Source organism: Lasioglossum baleicum, chromosome 14, assembly GCF_051020765.1.
Source record: "Lasioglossum baleicum chromosome 14, iyLasBale1, whole genome shotgun sequence".
NCBI lineage: Eukaryota > Metazoa > Arthropoda > Insecta > Hymenoptera > Halictidae > Lasioglossum > Lasioglossum baleicum.
The window spans coordinates 2,219,739-2,245,979 of NC_134942.1; the positions used below are offsets into that span (position 1 = coordinate 2,219,739).

General features: G+C 38.4%; 1 protein-coding gene across 2 annotated transcripts in view; it reads left to right on the forward strand.

The window, feature by feature from the left end:
• Nucleotides 1–15,869: 15,869 nt before the first annotated feature.
• Tup (LIM1_Isl and LIM2_Isl domain-containing protein tup) overlaps nt 15,870–26,241 on the forward strand; it is a 58,208-nt gene continuing 47,836 nt past the window's right edge. Inside the window, exon 1 of one of the 2 annotated variants that reach the window (XM_076437764.1) lies at nt 15,870–17,667. In XM_076437764.1, the coding sequence (XP_076293879.1) occupies nt 17,529–17,667 (139 nt within the window). In that variant the 5' untranslated portion in view covers nt 15,870–17,528. The remainder of the gene's footprint in view (nt 17,668–26,241) is intronic. The other variant, XM_076437765.1, reaches the window with a different exon arrangement.

A 26,241-nucleotide genomic window follows, 5' to 3' on the forward strand; every position in this document is an offset into this window, starting at 1 on the left:
TCAGCTAACCTCGCACAACCCCTTATTGGGTATTTAATTGCCAAACATACAGCTTTAAAATTGAAGAAGAAAAATCACAATTGCTTTTGCACCTACTTAATGGAACAGTGACATGAACAGCAGTCAGTCAAAACCTGGTCTTTGGTTCCAGTATCAAGCAATTCCACTCGAAACGAACGAAAGGGACGGAACCGAAGTTGGATAGCGTCGACTCGTCTCTAAGATTCGGCCGTTTCTGTTCCATTTCACATCGTCGAACGCCGCGAGAACGTTCATTATCGTCGCAAGAAAAAAGAAACGAACGGGAGACAGTGAGACAGGGGGGCCGGCGATGGAGGATCGATCGGTAGGGAGGAGCGAATAGGTGACGCCTGAGGAATTTTTATAAAATGCCGGAGGACACGGGTAACAAGATGTTAAGCAGTTCGTCGCGGCGTTTTTCGGGAAGTTCGTCCGGGGCGGGCTGTAAAAAAATTGGGACACGCGGCGAGGAGCGGCGTGGCGCGGCGTGGCGCGGCGCGACGAGAAGCGACGTGGCGTCGACGAGGACCCGAGGAAGGTGGGCACAGGGAACCATGGCAAGAGAATCGAAGAAGGGAGTTGATGGGGAGAAGCTTTTAGCCCGGCTAGATGGTGCCGAGATAACGGCGCGGCGAAGTGTAGAGTGCGCCGCTGCTTTACCACTCGTCCTACACTTATGCGAGCGAATCGGTGTGTGACTCACACAGAGACTCGGACCCACGCACACGCTGTATTACTCCACTTTGAACGCGGTTCGGCACCACGTCTGTTATAATTTTGACAATAACGTGCTGCCGGGGTCAGCTGCGATCGGCTGGAATGCGAGGTTGTTGAGGTTGTTGAGGTTGGTGAGACCGCGCGTTCCGGGGAACGGTGCGTCGCAGGTCGCGTCGCCGAATTTCCGAGGACTCCTCGCCGAAAAACAATGAAATCGCTGCACAGCTAGTGGTCACGTGAAAAATCGGGCTACCCTTAACTCACCGACAATTATTTCAACGACAATCGTTTCACCGACACGACTTCATCGACATAATTTTTCTGACAAATAAATACTCTTTACTTCACTTCATATCGATACATATTTCTTTGCGTAATTCTCACCATTAGACTCCAGATTTTATGCATTTATGGCAGAAACGAGTATGTGCAATTTAAAGTGGTGGACAGATTAAAAGGATTTAAATATATCAATTTACTCGTTTCAGCTAATTAATATCATTAGAGTACACAACAATGTTGTACAATTTATGAAGACAGTTTTTATTTTGTACATATAATGATCTGCAGTCTACTCTATACATATATGAAATTTTATAGCTGAAAAACAAAACGTGACTGAGGTCGTTTTGGAAACTTCTCCTATACATATATGTATATGTAGATATGTATTTTTGCGTAAATCGCTCGTCTTAAGCATACCACTATTGAACGTCTTATTTATGTGAAATAGAGTTTGCAAGTTATTGTGGATTTTCAAGAAAATATTTACTTGTCGATTCGTATCTGAGTAGCAAGAGCGATTTGCCTAATCCCTTAAGCTTCTTGCGCACTGCACCTCTCTAAGCTACTAATTCGCAACGGTTCTGCCCTAATTATACTCTTGGAACAGATCAAGTCGATATTATCCTCAGTATTCAGAAATCCAACCTGTGATCCTCCAACGTAGATAATCGTGAAACGATCTTGAAACAATTCGGAGTAAGTTGAACAATTGAAAGTAAAATTAGAAAGGCTGAAATGTTATATTAGGTGTGCAAATACATATAAACCCGGTGCCTTTTCATTCTATCGGTCACAACTAGACAGAAAATAATTTGAATAAATGCGAAATCTAAGTAAGTAAAAATTTAAAACGGTCCAAAATTAATTCCGCCAGTGTGTATACGACGAATTCGAGAGAAAACAATCTTTCACCGTCCAAGGTATGTAGTAGGCATAATCCTGCAACACGACGATGCTCGGTCGCATTTTGCACAAAGGGCGAGGGACACTCTCTACGCGTTAGGATGGAAAGTCATGTTGCGTTCGGCAGACTCTCCGGACGTGGCCCCAGCAGACACACTATCATCTGTTCAGGTCCCTCTAACACAATGTGTCCGGGGAATGTTACAATTCCATTGAAGAGGTCGAAAAATGCATCGATCACTTTATTGCTAGGAAACCGCCGCGCCGCGCCGCGCCGCGCCGCGCCGTCCTTTTTTCCGGAAACGCATCTAAATCTACCAACTAGATAGGAAAAAGTATAATATTACAATGACGGTGAATTATACGTCGAAACATAATCTTGTACACTTCCTTTAAAGGGAACCGAATTTATTTGCACACCTAACACCTCTATTTCATAACTAGACTGCGGATCTTTATGCGAAATAAAAAAATATCTGCATCAATTCTAAGGCATAGAAGCTAAATAAAAATTTCTTTCTTCTTTTAATTATTTTATCAAACTGGAACTAATACGTTGATGTTCTTATAAAGTTTTTAAATATGTATACTGCTTTAAATTGTACGTAACAATTTCTGTTGTAACTACTGTGCTATCATTTTTTATATTATTTCTGTAAATAAACAAATAGTTACACATCATCTATAAAGGTAGATAAATGTAACAACAAACAGAGAATAGTTTATATAGTTATAGAGTTTAATAATTTTCGACACTTTTTTACAACACCGAGAAATTGTATATTGATGTAATTCTAATTAATGTAGTATAACTTTTGAAAATAAAATTACTGTTAATACTTCAAAATGGTTAAGGTCACTAGATATATTAATTTTCCAGATTGTATATTCAATCATTTTAATATTTTACACGATTGGTACCTCTCAGATTATCTTGACACGAATAAATCACTATTCTATTCCCGTTAACTATTTGATAATGATGCGAAATAATTTATTAATTCACTTTAAACTAAATGAAAATGAGTACGGTGTTCAGTTATTTCCGTTAATAGCACACAGTATCGGATCAGCAATTAAAGCAAATTTTCTAATTTCGTTGGTTCTGTCTTTGCTAACAGAGGAAATTGCTTCCAAATTTATCATTCCAATTAACGCGAATCGAATAAGGGAGGAAACTTGAAGAAATTCCTGAGGACCGTACAAATGGCATGAAAATACAAGACTACTCCAAAACTGCAAGATAACTTAATATGCATCTATTAAAAAACGCTTCATTTGATCTTAATTAATTTAATTGAAAATATTTTATTCCAAAATCGACGTATTGTATTCAATAACTTAATTCTTCCTTCAATTAATTAATTATTATTATTATTATTAATTTAGTGTTAAAGTGCATTGAAATACTTTCGTGGATCACTGTAGCTCGGTATTATGAAGATTGCGGGAAGTGAATTGCCGTGTGTCGCAACAGACACGGAGAATTGTTCTTTCACAGAAAGATCCGCAGTCTATCTCATTAGCCGCAGTTTATTGCGGTTAGTGTATTTTGCAGATTTACGGTACAATAGGGTCGACCCGGCCGGCAGCAGCCTCGAAAAAGCGAGAACGCTACCGATTGACTGCGAGAGCCTCGGCTGTCATTGTGATATTAGGCAATGTAAATTGCGAAGGATCCTGTCGTCGTCGGTAGGTCTTGGGAGTACCCATCCCCGTCCTCGTCCCCGGGACCCCGGACCCGGGACACGGACAATAAGTGGCGGAGGCCTGCTACCGCCTGTGCCTGTGCTCGGTAAACGTTTAAGTGCGCGTCGTTGCGCCTGGCGCCATGCTTTATGACGCGTATCCTGTTCGTCTTTAACCCTCAGGTAGCGGACCGAGGCCTGGCCAGCTTTCCGGAACGGGAAGGACTTTAAGCACAGGGAATGTCAATCGTAAACAAGGTCACGATTTCTCGGTCTTACCGCTTTTTGCTGGCCACGTGCTAACGGAAGTGGCCGAGGGAAAAGGTCTCTGCGATGACAGTTGCCGTGACAAAGGGTCAACTATTTCTCCGTGCGAAATCGCACATGTAATGTTCAAAAAGTTCCAGGACAAGTCAAATAACATACACGTAATAGTATAATGTAATTTCGGTATTTTTTAAGGTGAAATAGAGCCCTATTCATTTATTCAACAATGAACTTTAATAAATAAGAGATTTTTCCTTTTGTTCGATGATCTCGTGCCAAAAAGAACAAATAAGATAATATTTCATTGATTAAAGTTCATCGCTCGAATAAAGTAATTCGATTTCATTTCACCTTAAAATACCGAAGTTACATTCTTGCCAACCCAATAAAATATGACAGAATTTAGTACGATTTTAGGCTACTACCACGGAAAATAAGATTTTATTTCTACAAGAATTGCGCAAATTGCATAAACGTCCGCAGTGCAGTTATTGAAATAAATGATGGTACGAACGACATAGAGAAATTAGCATTTTTTTCAATAAAACGCCGGTAGTCGCTTTTTAAAACAGTAACAGCTTACCGTTATGAAATTTTTAGAATGAATTTACAACGGCAACAACATACCATTTTACCACGTTTTTATTTATCTTGTAACGCATTCGCTTGCCGCACGCTGAATGCGGCGTAAACTGTTGCAACTTAATTAATATGTGCACTTCGGTGTACACATTATGTCCGTAATAAAGTAACAGACTTGTATGTATTTTAAAAAATGGCACAACGTAACGAGTTGAGTGCATTTGTTATTCAACAAGGAATGACTAATTGTAAGTGGCTGAAATGTGCTCTGTTAAACGATATTCAGTATGTTTCGGGCAATATGTAGACGTGAACGATGTCGCTGCTGTATATGTATGTATGTAAAATAACAGGGAAAAACTAGGCGAGATAAATGCGTTTACTTTTATGTGGTAATTACGTTATCATTTGTTACTGGACAAACTGCGTATACAAAAATAAAATGTAGAAATGCGATGTTTACATTTATGCACAGACAAAATGATATTTTAATTTCAAAAATAATAGATTTGCCAGTGTCAAAGATTTCTGTAATTCGCATCAATTATAAAATCGAAGAAATAAAAATGCAAGTAACGTCGGGCATGTGTCCGTTATTAAAAGCAAGCAGAAATATGGCGGGCAGCTCTTATGAGAGTAGACTTTCACTGTGAACCGTAGAAAATAATCGATTCGTCAAATAAACCAAATGAACACCGGCGCGACGGTGAAAATAAACACCGCGGCTACCGATAATTATTAAATTTGCCCAGCGATTAAGTTTATTTGCCGCGACATTATTAACACCGCAAACTTTATTATTTGAACCGAAAATCAAAACGCAGCCCGAACGGCCGCGAACGTGATTGTGCCTCTCTCGGTTTCGACGGCAGATTCCGTGCTACGCGACGCGACGCGACGAGACGATCGTTTCAGTACGGTAGGTTTCCGAAATCACAACATTGCGGATACGTCTTAAGGCGCTTTGGGTTTTACAATGCTACCTGACCTTAGGCCTCCCACGGTTACCCTCATTAGTACGGGCTTATCGTTGATTTTTCCTCGGTACAACACCCTCTCCTTCAAGGTGGATGTTGACTATTCTTTGACCGCCGAGACTCTTTCCGGTCTCCACAGCTCCAGGCTACACTACTAGCTTCTGTGAGGAAATTACATAATTTCTCAATCATAATTAATAGACTCCGGATGTTTATGCAATGTTAAATGAGCCGTTTATTTTGAAAGTGGCCTAACGATAAGTCCATTTTCGTGTGAGTTGAGAGTAACCCTGTGGCGTAATATTGTCCACATCCAGTTAAAAATATGCAAAATGCAAAGGCAGGAATCAATCGGTGACCAGTCCAACAAGTGGAGCAGTTCATGTGACACAACGAAATTCACGGGAAGAAGAAAGACGAAAGAAGAAAGAGGAAAGGAGAACAAGAGGGCGAGTGTTCGGGAAGCGAGGAAAACGAGAGGGGAAAGAAGGCACAAAACCTATGACGGATTAAGGCTTTCTTCCGCGCCGAGGCGCCTGGAGCAACCGATTGACCTCCATATTCCCGGCTGCCTGAACCAGGAGCCGTCCTGAGCCGCTAAGTAGGTAAGATTTGGTTTCCTGGAGCGATGGATGTGTCAGTGAGCTCTTATCCGATGTTTTTTCTTGTTTTCTCGCGCGCATAATCGCCAGCGAGTTGCACTTTCCCGCTCTGATTTCATCGTCAACGCTACGGACACTTCGCGGCTCATTACTTTCCGACTGCCCACGCACAGTAGCTTGTTCCTACAAAATTGGTGGAATTCATTTAAAAATGTTCATGCTATGAAATATACATATTATAACTAGGTCTTTTCGTAAGTTAACACTTTGCACTCGGAGCTATTATTATGTCAATGTTGCAAATGTATACATAGCTTGAAATAATATCGCTCGAAGTATTTTATCAAAATTTCGTTCTCGTTTCTTCCAGCCAGGTTACTATCTCATAAAACGCGACCTGTAGAAAAAAGCTTTCAGTGTTACATATTCCCAGTCTTTTCACTGCGCAATGTTTGAAACTTCTGCTGAACATTGCGCACAAATTCACCTAATCGATAACGTCGACCGCTTATGAAGCTGCGAGTATCCGAGTTTTTGCGAAAGTTAAACACAAAATAGCGAATGTTTATCTTCGCAACGACATCTCCGAGTCGTTTGAATTTTCTAATTTTCTATCTGTCTTTTTAAACACTTTAAAGTCCTGAGAACGTTGCAATTTAGTACAATTATATAAAGAAAAACAACAAATTTTAATCTTGTTGTGTGAAACCTCATATTCTTTAGTATAAGTATTGTGTTTTTGTATAATAATACGATTTGTTATAATAATACATGTTTGAAATTAACCATACACAATAATAGCATAATTAACAACGCGTTATCTTAAAGACAATTTAACAAGAGTTTTAATGAAGATCCACTTCTTTCAATAAGAATAACAAACGAGAAAAACTTCAATATCACGAATTACTGAAATTACTCTATTCGATATGCCGTGTTTATGGTTGATCAAAACTCAGAAATCAAACAATGCAGAGATTACAGAGGAACGCGTTTCAAATCCGCGCAAATTGTATGGATAAATGTTTACTCGGGTTATTAAGTGTTTGCTTATGATGAATGTAAGCAGAGCAACGGCATTCGAAATCTGTTTTCGACTGAATAATTATTTATTGTTAACCATCAGCATTTGAAGGAAAGTAACAATGCTGCGTGTTAAAAATTGTCGAACTCAGCAGAATTATTACTAAACGTGTCATTAATATTTAATAACCGTTTACAATTCCCAAAGTTTTCATAATATTATAATAGAATAATTTGTATATTTCGATGTAAATCCAGTTGCGAGTCTGAAAAATGAATTTCTTAAAAATAACACCATAAACGCTCTTTCATCGCACATCGATAACGGGCAGGAGAAATAGCTGAGAGAATATTCATTTGCGAAAGGTAAACAACGTTTCGGCACTTTCGAGTGAATACATAATTTAGTAGAAGCAGTGTGAAAGTATTATCAAAATAAGCACATACCTAATAAATTTAAATTATTTTTTATTCACACCAATTGTATCTTGATATCTTTACGAGTTTTTAATGATCTCCCAACTCATTTATATCAACAGTTAGAAAAACTGTTTTTTATCAGTCCACGAACAGACTGAACATAAAAGTTTTTTAATTAATACAAAAGTTTTTATTTTATTTCTATATTATCCTCAAAATCCTATGGAGACAAATTAATTTTACTGTATCACAATATTCCCCACATGTCAACAACAACATACAAATAACAAATGATAATTGCAAAACCTTTCAAACCGAATTGTTTCCTTTTTCAATTCTGTGATATCAGAATTAGCATATTTTGACTTTCACGAAAAAGGAACGTTTCATGTTTGATATCATTTCGAAACGAGCACCTCGGTGATAAAGCACGACGAAACTGTAAGGATGCGATATTTAAAGTTTCACGATTTTCGAGCATGCGATTGTATAAATGGCCGCACCGGTTTCTTACAATTTGTCGGCACGCGATTTGAACAACCAAACTTTTACGAACGGTATATCTAATGAGATTTAATTGTCCGAAGTGATAAGATTCACTTACGACTAAATCCTTATTGTTCTTTATAAGAAAATCTTTTCACTTTTTGTGATAGAAATAAAAACAAAGTACAGATTTAATATCGTACAAGAAGAATTGCAACTTAAACGGTGAACGTACTGTTTGGATAATTACGTATAGTACTATTGTCGTATGAAATGCAGATTATACACAATGTTGAAGACTGTTATTCCACTTGTAAGAGAATTATTGTAATATTTTTTAGAGGAACATTAACAAATTGTTGAAAGAAATACAGTAAATGAGTACCCGGATAATCGGTTGACTACACAAAGGTCAACTATACAATAATAATATATGTCTGTGTCCTTCTCAGTCTCTCTCAATCAAGTATGTATTAACTTACGAAAAGACCTAGTTCTAACTTATTTCATAGCATGAACATTTTTCAATTAATTCCACCTATTTCCTAGAAACGGCCCACTGTGGCGGTGTTTCGGTAAAATTTCCCCGCTCCGGAAGCTATCACAGTGTCTCGCAATTTCATCCTTCGAGGTCTCTTTTAACGGGGAAACTTTTCCTCTCGAAACGGCTCAGAGTTTGTAGCGCCAACAGGGAACGGGAACAGGCTCTTCGCATTTTTCACCACGCTGAAAATTACTCTATCGAACAGAGCCGCTGAAATGACCGGTCTACCACTTCTAACGTTTCGGAGTTTACATGTAGTACGTCGGACCGGTGAATTATTACGCAGGGTTCACGTGGCTTCGACACTCGAACGCCCAAAGGGAGACAGACAGGGAAAGGGATAGAGAGAGGGAGAGAGAGGAAGAGAGGAAGAGAGAAAGAGAGAAAGAGCGAGGGTGGAGGAGACGGAACGCGAAACAGAGACAGAAGTGCACAGCAAAGGCAGCATCTGCCCGGGATGCATTCGGTGCTGATAGCTTTGTCGGCTTCTCGCTCGTACACGCTCCTACGCGCTGAGCCGCTTAAGAGGCCTCCTCTTCATCCTCTTCTTCCTTCTCTTCCGATGGCAACACTTCACAAAGGAGCATTATACATATACATATATGGGCGAAACGTGTGTATACTTAGAAATACATATACATATAGGGCGTATGGAACTCGGATGGCAGAAACCATTGATCGGAATAAAAGAGGAATCTTAAAACACGTGTAAACGTCGCGAAGATTCTCTCACCGCAGTAGCTAAATGAGAGACTCTGTAATGTCTCGATACACAGTCGCTCGCAGTAATATTCGGCCACTTTCGAAAGCACAGTGCGTTTTCTTTTTCTACACTGGAAACATTAATGTCACGGTTGTCAACTTTGTTTGTAGTTTGTAGACAGAAATAAAGTTGAAATTCTCAGTCGGAAACGAATCAATAAGAAACACGATAAAACTTTTTAGTACATATTTTCACATAACTTTTTATATAACTTTTTAGATAACTTTTTTATTATCGATCTTACAATAGAATTACTGTACAACTTTCAACACGAAGAGGGCATCATAAATGTTATTTTTTCGTTTAACACGAATTATGTTCATTCAATGGATTTGATAAATCCATTGAACATTTTACAAAAATTGTCTCATTTCAAAACACATTAAAAGATGTGGAAACGAACGACGCGACGGTCTACAGTTTCTTATACCTGCAGATGAGTGGAACAACTTTTCACCGTTGACAAAGTACTTGCATGCTATTATTACTAATTTATTGTTAGTCGACCAAGGATGAGTGTTTCAATCGCTTAGAATCGTATAAAACGTGTAAGTGGAAACTGCAATTCAGTTTAATAATGTTTTTATGCAACTGTTAAGTGAGTGGTGTTCATTAGAGGAAATGTACCATTTGTTAACTTCTGACTTCGTACATTAGTCTATACATATGTAAATTAGTCTAAACAAGTGTTTCGATATGAACAAAATTTGCAATTTAGAGATATCAGGTGTGCAAATAAGTTCTTTCCCCTTTTTTTCCAAATTCAAGATTTTATTATTGTACATAAAATTTAATAAGAACTTACTTGCACACCTAGTATCTCTAAATTTCAAATTTTATTCATGTCAATGTGTTTAGATAAACTAATTTACATATACTTTTACGATTTTCGTTGAGCAATTCCTCCAACTTACCGTCGTGGAACTTTCTCGGTGCACCTGAACGATCGTCGACTTCCAAAAATTAAAATTTCTCGCTTTAAATCTTTGGTACCACTTTTTCCACGTTCTGTAAGATAGAGAGTTTTCTCATACGCCATTTCAGTAGCTTCAAAAGCTGATTTCCTACGCTGAAATGCAAAGAGTAAGCAGCGACGCAAATGGTGCTTCTAGCACGCCATATTGCTTGAAATTGTTGCATAGGACTGGAAACTATTAGAGCGCTCATCACGACTCTTCTTAAAACTAAAAGATCGCTCTTTCAGATGACACCACAATCGGGAAGTAATTCGAATTCAGTCAGAAGTTATGATCACGGATAGACTGCGGATCTTTATGCATTTATTAAATTGAACATGTGAATATATGATTTCTCCTCTATTAAAATCATTAAGGGAAGACATAACATTCAATTTGGTTTCTATTTCTTGCAATAAATGCAGACAATTTTTATTTTGCATAAACATCCGCAATCTAACCATAGAAAAAAGGGGGGGAAGGAAGATATTTGCACACCTAATAACCAGGGACCTAGAGTCTACGATAAAAACCTACGGACCAGGGTCTACGATAAAAATCATGAATAAAAAGTTGATTATTATTGAAATTTAAGATAATGTACACAAAATATAAAAAACAAAATGATTAAAAAATATCGATTGTTTATACTTTTTGGTTACAAATAACAGTTATTAGTGTCCAATAAACTGGATCCTCCTCGATAACTGTTATCGAAATGAATTTCTCTCAACGATAACATTTATACCAACAAGAGAACAAATTTTCTGTTACTTATAATCCTTATTTGTAACCAATACGATTTTAGTCGATGAAATACTTGTTCTTCTAGGACTTTTTTCTTTTTGGTTATAACAGTTATGGTCCCTGCTAGTAACAATGATCTGTAAATGAACGGTGCTCCGTTTGATTGTTGTAATCCGTTGAATTCAAGGTTGAACTCATTTATGTCGAAATATTAAAGGAGGTCCTGTATGTGCAGCGATACGTCGTCAGACCTCTTCTCAAGCGAAATTTTGCGAGAGGAGCGTGACGTTCTTCAGGAGCGCGGCGTGACATTGGCCAGGATTAACATTTTGCACACGACCAGAACGTGTTTTGCATTTGCCGTTAATCTGCAACCTTTTCTTCGTCTTTGCTGCATGTAGCGCAGATCTTTTTTACCGATCGCAAAATTATTACCCACTTCTCTAATTAACGCATTAGCAGTCGACACCATTAAGAGCTTGGTCTTATCGAAAACCATAACTTTTCTTAACACTTACAATAAATACTCGTTTTTAGAAACGAATCAGTGTCACTTCTTTCGTTTCAAATATGGCTTTAAGATTAATTAGACTCGTGGCACTTGTTCGTATCTCTGCGATCTGCAACTATGTGTGATTTCTTAACTTGTTATTTAAAATCATCGTGACCCACTTACGCTGGGTATTATGAAACTGACACTTCAGTCGCACATTCGATTTTCGAAAAATGTTCAACCTGTTAACCGAGAAGGGTTTGATAACCTGTCGTTTGCATTCCTCCGCGGCTCCGAGTGCAAAGGGTTAATTTGACAAAAATCCGTGTATAATGTATTACATATATCAGGAGTTGTTGAAACTGCAGTGCTTTTCTTATTAATCTTGGGTGTATAGTAAATAAATAAATAAATAACTGAATTGTAAAGATTGTGGTATAGCGAGTAAGTGCAAAGGGTTAATTTGACAAATCCGTGTATACATATACTAGGAGTCACTGAAACTCCAGTGGTTTATAGTAAATAAATAAATAAATATTTTGTAAAGATTGTGGTATAACGAGTAAGTGTAAACAGCTCAGAAGAAAGTGAACAGTTCTCCACAGTGAATGGAGTGCACGGAGATTTGCTCATGTTTGACCGTCTTTTCGAATAATATGGATTAGCTAATGCGGGATCGGCGAACCGCAAAAGATTGTCCTTTTTCGGTCGGCGAATCACGCTTGACCACTTCGAGGCTGCTCTTTTAGCGTAACTCTCTTTCACGTGATTTTCATGGGGGAATTTCTGCTTGAACTGTGTGATGCCACGCGTTCCATCGAATGCTACGTTCGGACACAAGGCAAAGTGGCCATTGTCAGTCGAAATCGCGTTCCGGTAGCTTCACCGTGAACAATAATTCCAGGATTATTGTAACATTCAGGATTTGTATGTTAATGTATAACCAAAATCATTTTTCTGCCATTCATACATATCAAAAATGAGATAAATATAATTGAAATGGGGATTAAAATCGTGGTACAGCAAAAGTAGGGTATCTGTACCGGTTACTGCTGTATCATGCTTCGATCGTACTTTATTTTAAACATTCGGAGCTATTTTAACTCGAAAATTAAACATTTCTTCCTCGCTAGAATATTTCCATTCCCTATGATTTTTCAAATTTTATGGTTACGAAATTGGTATAACACCTCATACGATACCTAAATGTTTAGCAATTGATTGGATACCGACACGTTTAATCGTGTAAACGATATTTTAAATAATGGTACAGCAATATTTAATGGCGCCTCAGACTTACCATTCGAGTGCTAAGGGTTTAATAGTCTTCCTAATTAAATCAATTATTGTGTTAGCAAGAAAGTAATTTCGGTATTTTAAGATGAAACGAAACCGAATTTCTTTATTCAAGCGATGAACTTTAACCAATAATATAAAAACCCAATATTTCCAAGTTAATATTACTTATTAAGAAATTGTACTTCGCAATTCACGCAGATTTTATTTAGCATAAAAATCGGCAGTCCACTCGCAACACATTTTATTATAATAATCCCGTAACAGAAGCGTACAAAAAAAAATCGAGCAAACACGTAAGCAAACTAGCATACGTATCTAAGCAAACAAGTTTATAATCGAAATAAATCAAAGCTGCCGACAAAGCAGCGCACGAGATCCGATCCTGAAAGTCGCTCAAACATTTCAATCGGTTCAGTTTTTCCTCTTCTTAATCGGATAGACAAATAAAGAAGATACAGTGACTATCGTTATTGGGTAATGTTCTCCCCTGATACCGACGTCGATCAGAATGCTTCCGACGAAGATGCACATTACATATTGAGTACGTCGATCTGCCTCGTTCCCGGTGTATGTATAATGCCATTCATTTTCGTCGATCCTTTTTACAACGATTTTATGAATTCCCTCTCTCGTTAGACTGTCTGGACGTTTAATGTTTAATGCATTCGTCTCTGTCTACCAAATCAGCTGCACCACGCGATCGAATGCAATTAAAAAATGACGACATGCATCTTTTTTTATCCGCCGGTCTTATTTTTACCTCGAATACCCCGTTCTCGATCGTGAAACCCTGTCGCCAAAGCGAAATTGCGGTTATTTTAACAAAGAATTGTATTATCGTATTTATGCCAGTCGGGTTCTTTATTTTCGTACCCGTAAACTGATCCAGCAATTAGCCGGGAACAAATCCATTCAAACGATTACCGAGAGAACATGCGAATAACAGTACGTCTCTTCAAACGCATACAGTGAATCCAAAAAGTAATTCAACACTAAATTTCCGATTCCGCGAAAATTGTCAATATTCTATCCGTAGTCATTTTGTAAAATACAATCGTACAGAATTGAATTTGGACTCATTTTAAAGCTTCGATCTTCTCCTTTCGATGAAGAGCTGTGAGCTAATTTCGTAATAAGGAGAAGAGTGTTGTTCAACGAGTTAAGGGAAGAAGCCGCGATTGAACTAATAACAAGTTAATAACAATTTCGATGCTAACTTTAGTTCAAATTACTTTTTGTGCCATTTTAAGCCTCCATTTACTTACTAATCTATCTTGGATCATTGCTTGAATGAAAAAATTGGGCTCTATTTCATCTTAAAATACCGAAATTACTTTCTTGCCAGCCGAATATTTTTTGTACAATTTTCGATAAACTGAAGGTGGTCAAATATACGTATGGGCGGTAGTGTGTATGTAGCCGCGGCGTGTTCAAGAGCCTACCAGACAAAGAGTTCAACGTAACTGGAAGCACGGCAAATCGATAAAGCAGTGAAATATCTCGAATGATCGGGCAGAAAAAAGCTGCGGCGAAACAAAAACCCTGGCACCTCCATCCGTCCATACCTGCCTCGGCAAACCGAAAAACGACGAGCACATTAAACAAAAGGAAATTTGAAACAAAAAATCGAAAGAAGGAACAAACTAACGCGCCCGAGACAACAGGTTCTCCGAAGTCGTTGAAGGAGGCAGAGTCGGAGAATCGCGTGGATGCGGAGTGCCGAGTTTCCTCGGAATCGTGGACAAAATTTATAGTTTTATTTCTAAGGTGAACTGTTAAAAGACAGTGATAGAACAACAGCAACATTAAGTCTACGACCACCGGTCAAGCGACCGGTTTCGCAGCTTTTATTCCGTGTATAATTATTGACATTATGAAACAGAGTTGGGGAAAAATTTAATCAACGATTGACGAATACATTTCTACTTCAATCGTTAATCGCAAATTACCAATTAATACTCCTACTTTAGTCGTTAATTGCGGCTAACGATTACATTCTTTTCAATTGTAATCGTCAATCGGATAATCGATTAATGATTAACTGCTGAAATTTCAAAACTGTATGCATCCTGAAAAAAATGTGAACTGAATTTTTGTTGAGATATACATATCTTTCTCTCCCTCCTTGTTACAGTGTATGGATAGATCGTGTGGCGATTGACTTCAACAATTGATTAAATCGGTCTCCGATTTTTCGATGATTTCTATTTTTAATCAACGATTGACGATTAACTTCATCAATGGATTGAATCAATCGTCCATTTTTTAATGATTACCTTTTTTAATCGGACACATTGATCAATCAATCTTTGTTAAAATTTTAATTGATTAATGATCGACTTTGCTATAAATATGTTTTCATTGAAAATAATTAGGTAAGATGATAGGCATTGTGACTGGCTTGTAATACATTAATTAGACTGCGGATCTTTATGAATTTATAGCAAAATTGAGTAGATGAAATTCAAAATTGCTGAAAAATTTTACAAATCGAAGATGTCCGTGTATGATTTCTCCTCTAATAAAATCATTAAGGGAAGAAATAACATTCAATTTGGTTCCTATTCCTTGCAATCGATGCAGACAATTTTTATTTTGCATGCACATCGGCCGCTGTGTTTAATGCAGAGTTGGGCATTAATCGATTAAAATTTTAATCAAGATTGATCGACTAATGTGTACGATTAAAAAAGTAATCATTGAAAAATCGGCGATTGATTCAATCCATTGATGAAGTTGATGAAGTCAATCGTTGATTAATTTTTTGCCAAACTCTGGTTTAATGAGACGAAAATTTTTGAATGAATTCCATCTATTTTCCTAGAAACGACCGACTGTATGTACACGGCGCGGAGCGGCTCGGCGCGGCGCGGCGGCGGTCGACTCGCGAACAGATTTAGGCATGGTAGACAGTTAACGCGTAACATCTTTCGGTGGCTGTTCCATCGGGTATATCGAGTTGTAGACGGTTGCGGAGTGAAGGGGGTGATCGCGGAGCTGGAGAATCGGCTGGCTGGCGTTGGTAGACGTAGAGAGAAGGCGGACTAGAGAGAGGGAGCGGAATCGACGGGAGTAAGAGGCGAAATAAAAGAAGGAGGAGAGGGTAGGTACGAATCGATTAGGTCTGTCGGCCATTTTGTTGGCGGCTCGAGCCGGCCAAGTGTCCCACAGCTGTCCCCAGGAGGCGTGGAAGCGACAGAGTCGACTCCGCCGGGAGAACGAATGGTTCGACGTCGGCGTGGAAACGAGCCTCGGATCCTCGCCACCGGATAGGACGTGGTTGGGAGGTGTAGTGGTGGTGGAAACCGACCTCGGAGTGGGGTCGAAAAGGTCGACCTCGAAGGTGGGGGGACCACGGGTGGTTAGGTTGGGTACTGGGTACTATAGGAGCCTGACCGGCAGTCAGTGCCTCCCAGGGCCCCGCGCCGTCAGTTTCGTTGGTGTTGTGTCGTGTAACGTGTCCTCTCTTTCTCTCTTTTTTCTCTCTTTCTTTCTCTCTCCTCCTCGAACCCTCTCCTTCTCTCCTTTCCACCCCCTTTCCTTCGGTTCCCGACCCTCTTTTTTTATATTTCGATTCGTTACCACTACGATCAACGCGCCGCTCCCGCTCGAGCAGTGATAAGGGAATAATTGTACACGCGCGCGCGACTTTCGACGGTCCTTTTGGTGACGGATGGTGCGTGGCCGGGAATCCGAGACCAGGGTCGCAGATCCCCGAATCGAACTGGTCCTGGTGCTCCGATCCTCCAACGAACAGGACCCTGGATTCAGTCTCGGATCGAAGGGATCAGCTATTCCGAGTAGCCGCGGCCAGCCGGTTGGAATAGAGGATCGCGAGGACCAAGGATCTGCGCAGGGACGTGGAAAGATCGTATAAGATCCGCTAGCGCGCTCGAGACTATCGTAGCCGTCAGCTAGAAATTTGGATTAACGCGAGTGACAGTACTTGCTCGAGCATCCAGGATTACCGTTCTCACCGGAAAACCAAGGAGACTCCTCGCAGAGTCGTGTGAAACAGTTTGCAACGCGAATCCTTGCTCCCCGCGGACGCAAAGTGTGCGAGAGTTCAGCGAGCGGAGTACTCGCGGAGGACGACGGCCGCCCGGAAGGCCGCAAAATGGCGTGGGTTCCGGTCAACTATCGCTCGAAGCGTGAAACTCGCTGACACCGAGCTGATTCCGGCGTGAACGCATGCGTGCGCGAATCCGAAAACCTGCGATGAACGTGAACAGATCGAAATTTCCGCGACCAGTAGCGAATTCCGTGCGACCGACGAGATAGCCGTGAACTGTATCCGACACTCGAGCAGTCTCCCTGTTCGCGAATACCGTATTCGGAAAGGGACCATCATCGGCGAGCTCGAATACGAAGAGCGACCATCGGTAAACCTCGGCGAACATTCAAGAAAATCCTTATCGAGTTTGCCCATGACAAGGATAAGGTGACTCGGTTGTGCTCCGGAAAGGTGTGCGGCAAGGTTCCATCGAAAAGTAGCCGAGACTATCTACATGAACTGTGATCGTTGGTTCGTTTCGGTACCGTGTTCTTCTTTGATTTGGTTTTACTTTTTGTGAACTCTGTGAAGAAGAAGAAGAAGAAGAAGAAGAAAAGGGTTCAAGGTGTGCTGTTCACCCCGAGGTCACGGTTTTGTCAGGTTACAGAGAAAACGTCAGTACGACCGACGGTCGTACTTGGCGCGAAGGCCTCAAGATTGCTCGAAAATCGTCGAAGGAGGTGCGAAGGGCTGGAAGAGCGATGGAAATCGGAGGTGCGGCGATGCAGAGGATGGGCACTGCCGGGGGGCCCGGGCCCCTCAGCCTTCAGGGCCCTCCAAGGTCAGTGAAAATCTCACCCGTTAACATTCAGGACGAGCCCGGTGACCTCACTTCCCAAAGTACGTATAATGTCCACTCATTCTTTCCTAGTTTTTCGCTTAACTCGTTCTCACCCTCGGACGACGGATGGTTTTCGCGTTTCGACGACGCGCAGCGGTCCAGGCGGCCGATCTAGCAGTTCATTCAGATTTTTGCACTGTTTGGATGTTGATTTTTTGTAGGATAAACAATTTTTAAAAAGTTTTTATATTGAAACTTATAGACCGCTAAATGTTGATTAATTTTTGTTCAAAACTGTTTTTCGTCTCGTTATCGGAACTGCATGAAAGATCATGTTCAGTTTTAATATAAATGATTTTGATGTAGGTTTTGATGATTTGACATAGATGATGTTTGTTCACTAATATCGATATTTTCGGCATTGCTAAGCATGTAGAAATTAAATACCGATATAAAACTAGTAATTTTTTAGCAAATGAACTGCTAGATCGCCCGGCCGGACCACTGCGCGACGCGCCGCGCTGCGCGCCGACCAAACGCAGACTCTCTTTCACTCGGAACAATATTTATTCTGCACGCATTTCTGTAAAATTGCGTACAACGTTTAATACATATTCCCGAAAATAGTCGAACGTTGCAGATTTTTACACGACGATTTCAGTTTAGGCAGCTCACAGGTTCACAACCACCGTCAAACACAGTGACAGCCTTTCAGATTAATATTCGAACGCTCTAAAAAGAAACGATAACTTTTTCAATATTGGACTAAACAATTTGAACTTTTTGGAGAAGTTGGGACAATTCGTTTGTTACGCAACGTGACAAAAATTTTCTTATCTCTTCTACGACATTTTTGGGGATGAAGACGTTTTAATCGCTGTAACTGTAAAGTAAAATGTAAATGATACGGCTGGGGTTAAGGCAGAGAACAATAACAAAATTATATTAGGTTGTCCCAAAAGTTTCTTTCGGAACGTTTGATGGTATATCGTTTGATGGTATATGTATAAGTATACTCGTGTTGTTCGTGTCTTTACGCGTTTCACCTGCAAAGAAATGTTATGCTACACGAAATAAGCAATCGCCAGAATGTAAACGCCACGCATGTCCACTGCGTTGGGTTTCATGAAATTTTCCGATCAAATTTACATAACTTTCATTGAATGATTTGACGTGTGCGGAACATTGTTTACGATAAAACATATCGTTTCCGTTCGATACTCCCGGGACTGCAACTGTAGTCTCGGCATTGCTACCAGAAATGTAATAAACCCGTTCGTGGGTGATTTTTCAATTTTATATGACGTAATGCAAGACATCAAATTTATTTTGACATTACTCCGATACCTACGGACACAATAAAATGTGAAAATAATTGGTAAGCTACGGAGTTGATACATTTATAATAAAATTTGTGATATAGAAAATAGAAAAAACATTTACAGACAATTCTTAGTTCGCATAAACATTCGCGCAGTCTGATAATTTGCTAAATGTGCGCACAAACACGAATGAGTTCTCGTTCTCCCGGGGAAATCTTCAAAATTTCAACTACTAGAAACTATAATAAAATGTATACGATCCACTTTTAGTTTCGCTGTCATCGAAATTATTAACCAACGAAACCAACGTTGATTTATTATTGGGTTAATCTAATTGTGAGTCTGCTTGCAAGTATTTAAATTTGCATAAACCACAACACGGTCTAGGTATACATAATGAAATTACGACGCGAACTCATTAGTTCGACTTAGGATAACGTAATGTATGCTGTCAAGTACGATGTTTTCATAATTTTAAACGAAAATGCAATTGTTACTGAGAAAAACACTTGTACGAAGAAAATATACATATGCTATTTGGGTCTTCCGATGATAATTTTTATGTGGTAACAACGTTTATTTAGCCATAAACCAGTGTTTTCAGAGGAAACTTAATTTTAGTAAAATTGTGCAGAGCAACATTATTAAATATGTTGGTATATAATCAATACTGAACATTTAAATATTGAACGAGGTATTATATCAATTTTATATTCATACAAAGAAAAAGATTAATATATACAATGGAATTATTCTAGATCGGAAGAAATGTTTAGGTCCGAGTGCAGAGAGCCAACCGAATGCAGTGCCTAGTAGTTGTCTTATATCAAAGTTCTTACTGAAAATTGTGAGAAATAATATAAAAGTGATCGCGATTGAAAAATTCTACCAATCCTATCTTCCCTTATTAATTACTGAAAAACTAGAAATTGCATTGAAACAAGGCTTTGCTGCAAGAAGCGGAATCTTACCATGAAAGCACCCTGTAGGTAAATACTTATGCACATATTCGAGTAAGATTATTGATCGTGGCTCGAGTTTTTTAGGCCACATTACCTTGTTAACCCTTTTGCACTCGAAGCTATTTTAACTTGAAAATGAAACATTTCATAACAGACGAATTAAAACAATCTATTGAACACGAATGACACAGTTTAACCCCTTTGCCGTATTTCAATTTCATGGCATACCTAAAGTTATTTGGCCATGAACAAGTGTTTTTATAAATGGTGAAATTTGTGTGTTACTGTTATTGTCGGAGCGGAAGCAGGGGATCACAGCCGTCGCTTACAGTTTGTGCGATCGCAATGTTCCAAATGCTGTTCTTTATTTAAGCAAAATCGATTATTTGTACTCTCCCGTTATTATTTATTCATGTTCTCCAACCTTTTAACTTTCAACTCGTTGACAGTGCTAGTTTGACCCGCTTGACGTGATAGTGATTCGTTTTACGATTAATTAGACCTCAATCATGGATGACATTAGAACTTAATCTTCAATATTTGTTGTACATGGACTACGCATGTTTATGCAAAATAAACATTTCCGACAACAAGTGCAACAAACAGGAACCAAGTAGAAATTTCATTCTTTCTTCGATAACTGCAATAAGCTAGATATAATTCGTTGATACCCTTAAATTTGTTTCCATGCTTCTTCTTTTCAAAGTTGCACCTACCTATTTTTGTCATACATGCGTAAAATCTCCATTTATAATTAGACTGCGGATGTTTATGCAATTTTCAATTTTTGTAGACGAATTTTAAGAAAGTGGAATAAAATACAATCTTAGTTTCCGTGGTAGTAGCCTTTTTTTAGATCTGAAATAAATGAAAATCGTTGTAAATTCTGTCATATTTTATATCCTACTCTAAATAAAATGAGAAAAGATAATTAGCAACAGAGCGCACGTATGCTTTTAAAGCTATGATTTATGAACCTTGTTGAATAAGTGAATTGAACTTTAAACTTTTAAAAAGGAAAAAAACCAAGTCGCTTACAAATATTTAATTTTTCTGACACGAGTGACGAAGAATGTCTGAATCTCTGGTTTCATGTATTTGTTTGCCAATTCTCTTCGCATTTATCAACCGGAAGAACATGTTATCGATGATTAAGACAGAAAACATGTGGAAAATATTTCCGAAGAAGAAGCAATATTAATCAAAGAAACACACGATTTATCAAAGTCTTCCTTATAATTATCGGTCATTGAATTTTCACGTGACTGTATGCAAACTATTATACGAAGCCGCAAACTTTTTCTGTTAGTAGTTTATGCCATGTGGTGGTTCCCACTATGTAGCTTCATTTCTCTGACGAAACATTTATTAGTCCGCTGTTACCCTGCACACCTTTGTGAAGTTCGGATGTTGTAAATTGACGTTGATGAGAAATTGCGATGCTATTTTATTGATATTGAATTTGTTTTCTTTCGTAATATGTTCAATAGGTTGAAAATAATTCTTCTAATGAATTTACTCCTTCAAATTACAATTCTCGCCATAAATGCGTAAAATACAATGTCTACTTATTACACAGTATTTATTTCTATCGTCTATTTCGAATGATTGTATTAACAAAAGGACACGGATTCAATTGAATTTAATCGATATTGTTCTATGGTACATTCTCTTCAATTCTTAGACTTTTTACACACATGTCTTCGACTTCGAAAAATAAATATCCTACGAAGCACAGTTTCCGATGGTCTTAACCAGATGACAGGAGACGTCAACAGCTTCCGGTTCAAGTACTTGCTTGATCAGCCTTTTTTATCCGTCATTCGTCTCTTGTGTCACCTTGACAGTCACCTCACACATAGTTCACGCCGCTGTTAATGTAAAAAGTCAGTAGACGGTACGTCGCTTTATTGTTTGCAAACGATGCGAAATATTTCCTACTCAAACACGAAGAGAATCCTAATATATTTCATTTTCGAATCAGTATCTAAATACAGTAAAAGTTTCACAAATCTCTATTTTGTCGCGTTGAGTTATTAAAAATTCGGGTGTTGGACGAGTAACGGATGAAACGTAAGTAATTCTTGTGTCTGCGATTACTGTCCTTCGTTAAAATAAATCGAGAAAACGCGGTTCGAAAGGTGGCAAAACAGTGAACGACGACTGAAAACGTCCATTGACGGCAGTCGGACGTGCTGTACGTGCATTCGGGAATCAGATAATTCGCTAACACGATCTCTCTCGTTGCCATAGAATATTCAGTAGCGTAGACTGCGACTGAACGATAACTTTCTATCGTCGAACGTTACACGTTGTTACGACGGCTAGTTCAACACGTATTTTACGTGTCCAACGAAACGATCGCGGATCCCGTAAGTCGATCATGATTACGTACGCGGAACACTAATATCCGTGCATTTATCTCGTGTAATTATTACGTTGCTGGCTACGTTGCCTATCAATAAATCAGCGCATCGCGCGTCGCGCCGCGTCGCGCCGCGCCGCACACTGTGTCGAGAAAAAAGTCATAACTCTTAACCACTTACCGTATCATTTTCTTTACAGTTTCAGCGAATAAAACGTCTATATCCCCAAAAATGTCGTAGAAGCGAAAAGAAAATTTATATTTTTTTCATGCCTTGATAAAAAAAAAATAATACAAAATGAAAAACATACTGCTCGTAAGTTTTTTGACAAGTTAATCTTCCTCGGTTTTTCTTATAAACTCTGTTTCTCTGAATTTACGCTGTGATTCCAAACTTTTGGTCGTTAGTGTATGCGAGTGCAAGCAAGTCAAATGTAATCGTTTAATTACGAAGTTTATTGCAAGCGTCTCTACTAAAGTTTATTTACACACTTTATTTATCATTTAATCAATGCCTTCTGACAATACGTTGATAGTGTCCTCAATGAAATTATGGTGAACGGTCATCGGAATCTTGTAAAGTGTTCGAACAGGTGTTCAACAACATCTATGCACGTTTCTCAGTCACTTAATAAGCAATTGGCGAGTTGTATTGATAATATCTCGTGTAATAGCGATACAAGCTGCGATAATACACAGCTACATGTCTTCTTGCATTGTGGGCAACGTCTCGTGAGAATCTAGTTTCGCTATATCCCATGTAACTTGACGTTAGTCCCTAAATCATTTTTCTTAACGCTCCCATGACATTTTCATTTTCGTCTGCAACGGATGCAACGAATGCACATTTATCACATTAATCACATTAATCGCATTAATCGCATGTGCTCTATAAGGATACATACAATAAATTAATGAATAGTTGACTGACACCCGGAGTGTGCAAAAGTTTTCGATCACACACATTTGAACGCCCTAGAAAAGACGATTGATTTTTAAATATTGAACCATACGATTTGAACTTTTTTGAGCTAAATTGTTTCAAGATTTCACGAAGGTAAATTAGACTGATCAAATCATTTTAACGCTAAACCTACCGAGCCTCAAAACTAACTGGTACATGTTCCCTTATAAAAATGACAAGATTGAGTTTATTTAGACTTTGTAATGCGGCTCCTATTGTAATACGTGCACTACTCGAGATATTTATACAGTCGTTTCTTATGAAATCAGTTTTATTACTTTTCTAATTGTAAAATAAGAAACCTGTAACCTTGGTAGGTTTAGAGTTAAGAAGAATGAAGGTGAGCAATGTTAACACACTAGGTTTAAATCCGTCAAAATGACGGATTCTAACGTTCCAAATTTACGATTATTCAGATTGTAAAGATGTGTCCATATGGAATTATTTAATAAATTCATTTCTTTCGGTATATCTTACAAAAAAGCATGCCTAACAATGTGGATAGACCCATTCTTGTTATTTTTATAAAGTAGGTAATATACATATAAAATAAAATAACGTTTAGTGCTCCGTAAACCTAGTGTTAACACATTACTGACCAGTGATTATTGGATAATTTTGAAAAATCTATGGTATTATACATATGACTAAACACTTTTTAATGGAACCTTCAATAATAACAGCAATTTTCATTGTGAATTAACAAGCCACCCTCAATAACGTCATCTAACAGTTTCACATTTAAGATTGCAATGTAAAAGAAAAATTCTATGCTTTCCTTTGGTACAGCACCACACACACACTTATTGAAAAAATTCTATTAATTGGCTTCCGGTAGGTAAAGTGTTAATAAAGACGATTTGCTATTTGAATACATATAGCAATCCACAATGAACTGTGGATGTGCAGAAATGTAGACCTACCAGTTTGCAGCATTTCGAAAAACGGTTGCTATCGGAATCGGGCGAGATGGCGAGCCGAATTCACATGAGTTTATTTTTGATTGCACTCAAGGACCGATTCGGCGGCGGTCGGCTATTCGCCGGTTAAGTAGAAACAAATGAAGCGAATTCGAAGAATTCGAACTAAGACGCGGTCTTGGGGGCTGCTCTAAATAGTTTTTCGAAATCAAACGGGACCGACGATCGACCTTATCTCGTTTTCTTCTCCTCTGTCTCGCTCGATTTTAGCCAACCAATGGAAACAATGCGACTCGCGTCTCGATTATCCAACGCGATCCGTTAAATCCTCCTGTTTCCTCATGTCACCTACGTTTTTCCGAAAATCTACTAGACAATTGTAAAAACTAGTGCCAATTTTATTAATGAATTAAAGACTGGAATTATATAAAAAGCTGTAAGTGCTGTTTTCTCAAAAGTTGTTTTTCCGCAAAAATGGATTTTCCGCAAGTTCCAACGCAAATGCAATGAAATAAGGCTGCAAGTTCTCTGACGATTAGTTGCAAGTTTTGTGTTGGTTCCAAGATTGGTTACAAGGCGATAGGTAAAATAATTGCAAGCATAGTTTCACTTTCATGTTTGAAGGAAAAGACATAGCAACAAACGGAAATGACAAATTTTAGGTAATTAGAATTAAAGAATTTTCAAAATAATTTTCGTTACACCAAGTCAATTCAGAACCTTTCTTTCAGTACTAGTTAAAAAATGAATATTTAGTATTCTATAATTTACGTTGACTTAATCCTTATCCACTCACGTGCAGTCTTTATGATGGCTTCATTTGTAAACTTTGTAATGATTTTACGACGTAATAATATAAAAGCAGGAATATAAAAATGCCAGTCCATTAGACACATCTAATAAGGTACAAATGTCGGAAATGATAATTTAAAACTCTATAAATATATGAATAACTAACTATATATTTGAAATAACATCAAGGTATATAAAATGAATGAAGTGGTTCAAAATAAATCTTCGTTTTCGATCAGATGGGTTAGAGAAACGTGGAAATGGTAATCCTCGCACAGATTTAATAATTATTTCAGCTTCAATCACTCCATTCGACATCGAATTCGATTACGTCAAAACGTGAAAAATAAATTCTACTCCTTGGTGTATACCTCGTTTTACATTAAACAATTCTCGATCGAAACACGCGCAATAACAACGCCTATAATTCGATAAAATATCGAAGTTCGTAGAGGCAACTGGTTGCATCTAAATATATGTATGTGTAAGTGCAGGATATAAATATCTCGACAACTGTAAATGTACCGTGCACCAGCATCGACGCCAATTTAATGATCCCGATCTCGTGTGATTAAACTGGCAAGTCAACATCTTTCACGTGTTTTGTCGGATAAACGAAGATAAAAAGCTGGGAAGCACCGTCGCGATGGAGCGATGGTGTTTTCTTAATTTTCTAATTATTTCTCGTTTCGTTGATAACTCGTACAAAAAAAAGAAGCGATTGGTGTAAACCTTGGCTTTTTAATCGCACAAATGCATGGGGCGAGGGGGCGAACAAAGAAAGGAAACGATTCGTCTTTGGAAGAAGAAATAGCACGTAGGTATTTAGAGATTACACGTAAACACGTTTCCTGATCACCGAGGCTGAGTACAAAATTCGTAACAATGTTTAATGGCACCGCGTCGTGCAGACTATAAAATAGTAATTGCTGTATTTTGTACATATAGTTGGAGCTTCCAGTAAACAACGCTGCTGATAAATTAGATCGCAGATGGCTTGTGAGAATCCAAACTCTTCTCAGCTCATTCACGGAAGCTCGTATTAAACGATAATTATTCCTCTTATTAGACCTCTTAATAAATTAAATATAAGACGCAGATTTAATTATCCAGTTGCATTACATCCTTCATCTCTTTGTGTTCCACGTACATAATTATTTATGCTGCGACGGTTTTACAGGTTTTGCACTTCAAATTCAGCCTTTTGCAAATCAATTTCAACCTTATGCAAATCAATTTCACGTTTTTCTAAATGAATTTCAACCTTTTGCAAATCAATTTCAATCTTTTGCAACTCAATTTCACCTT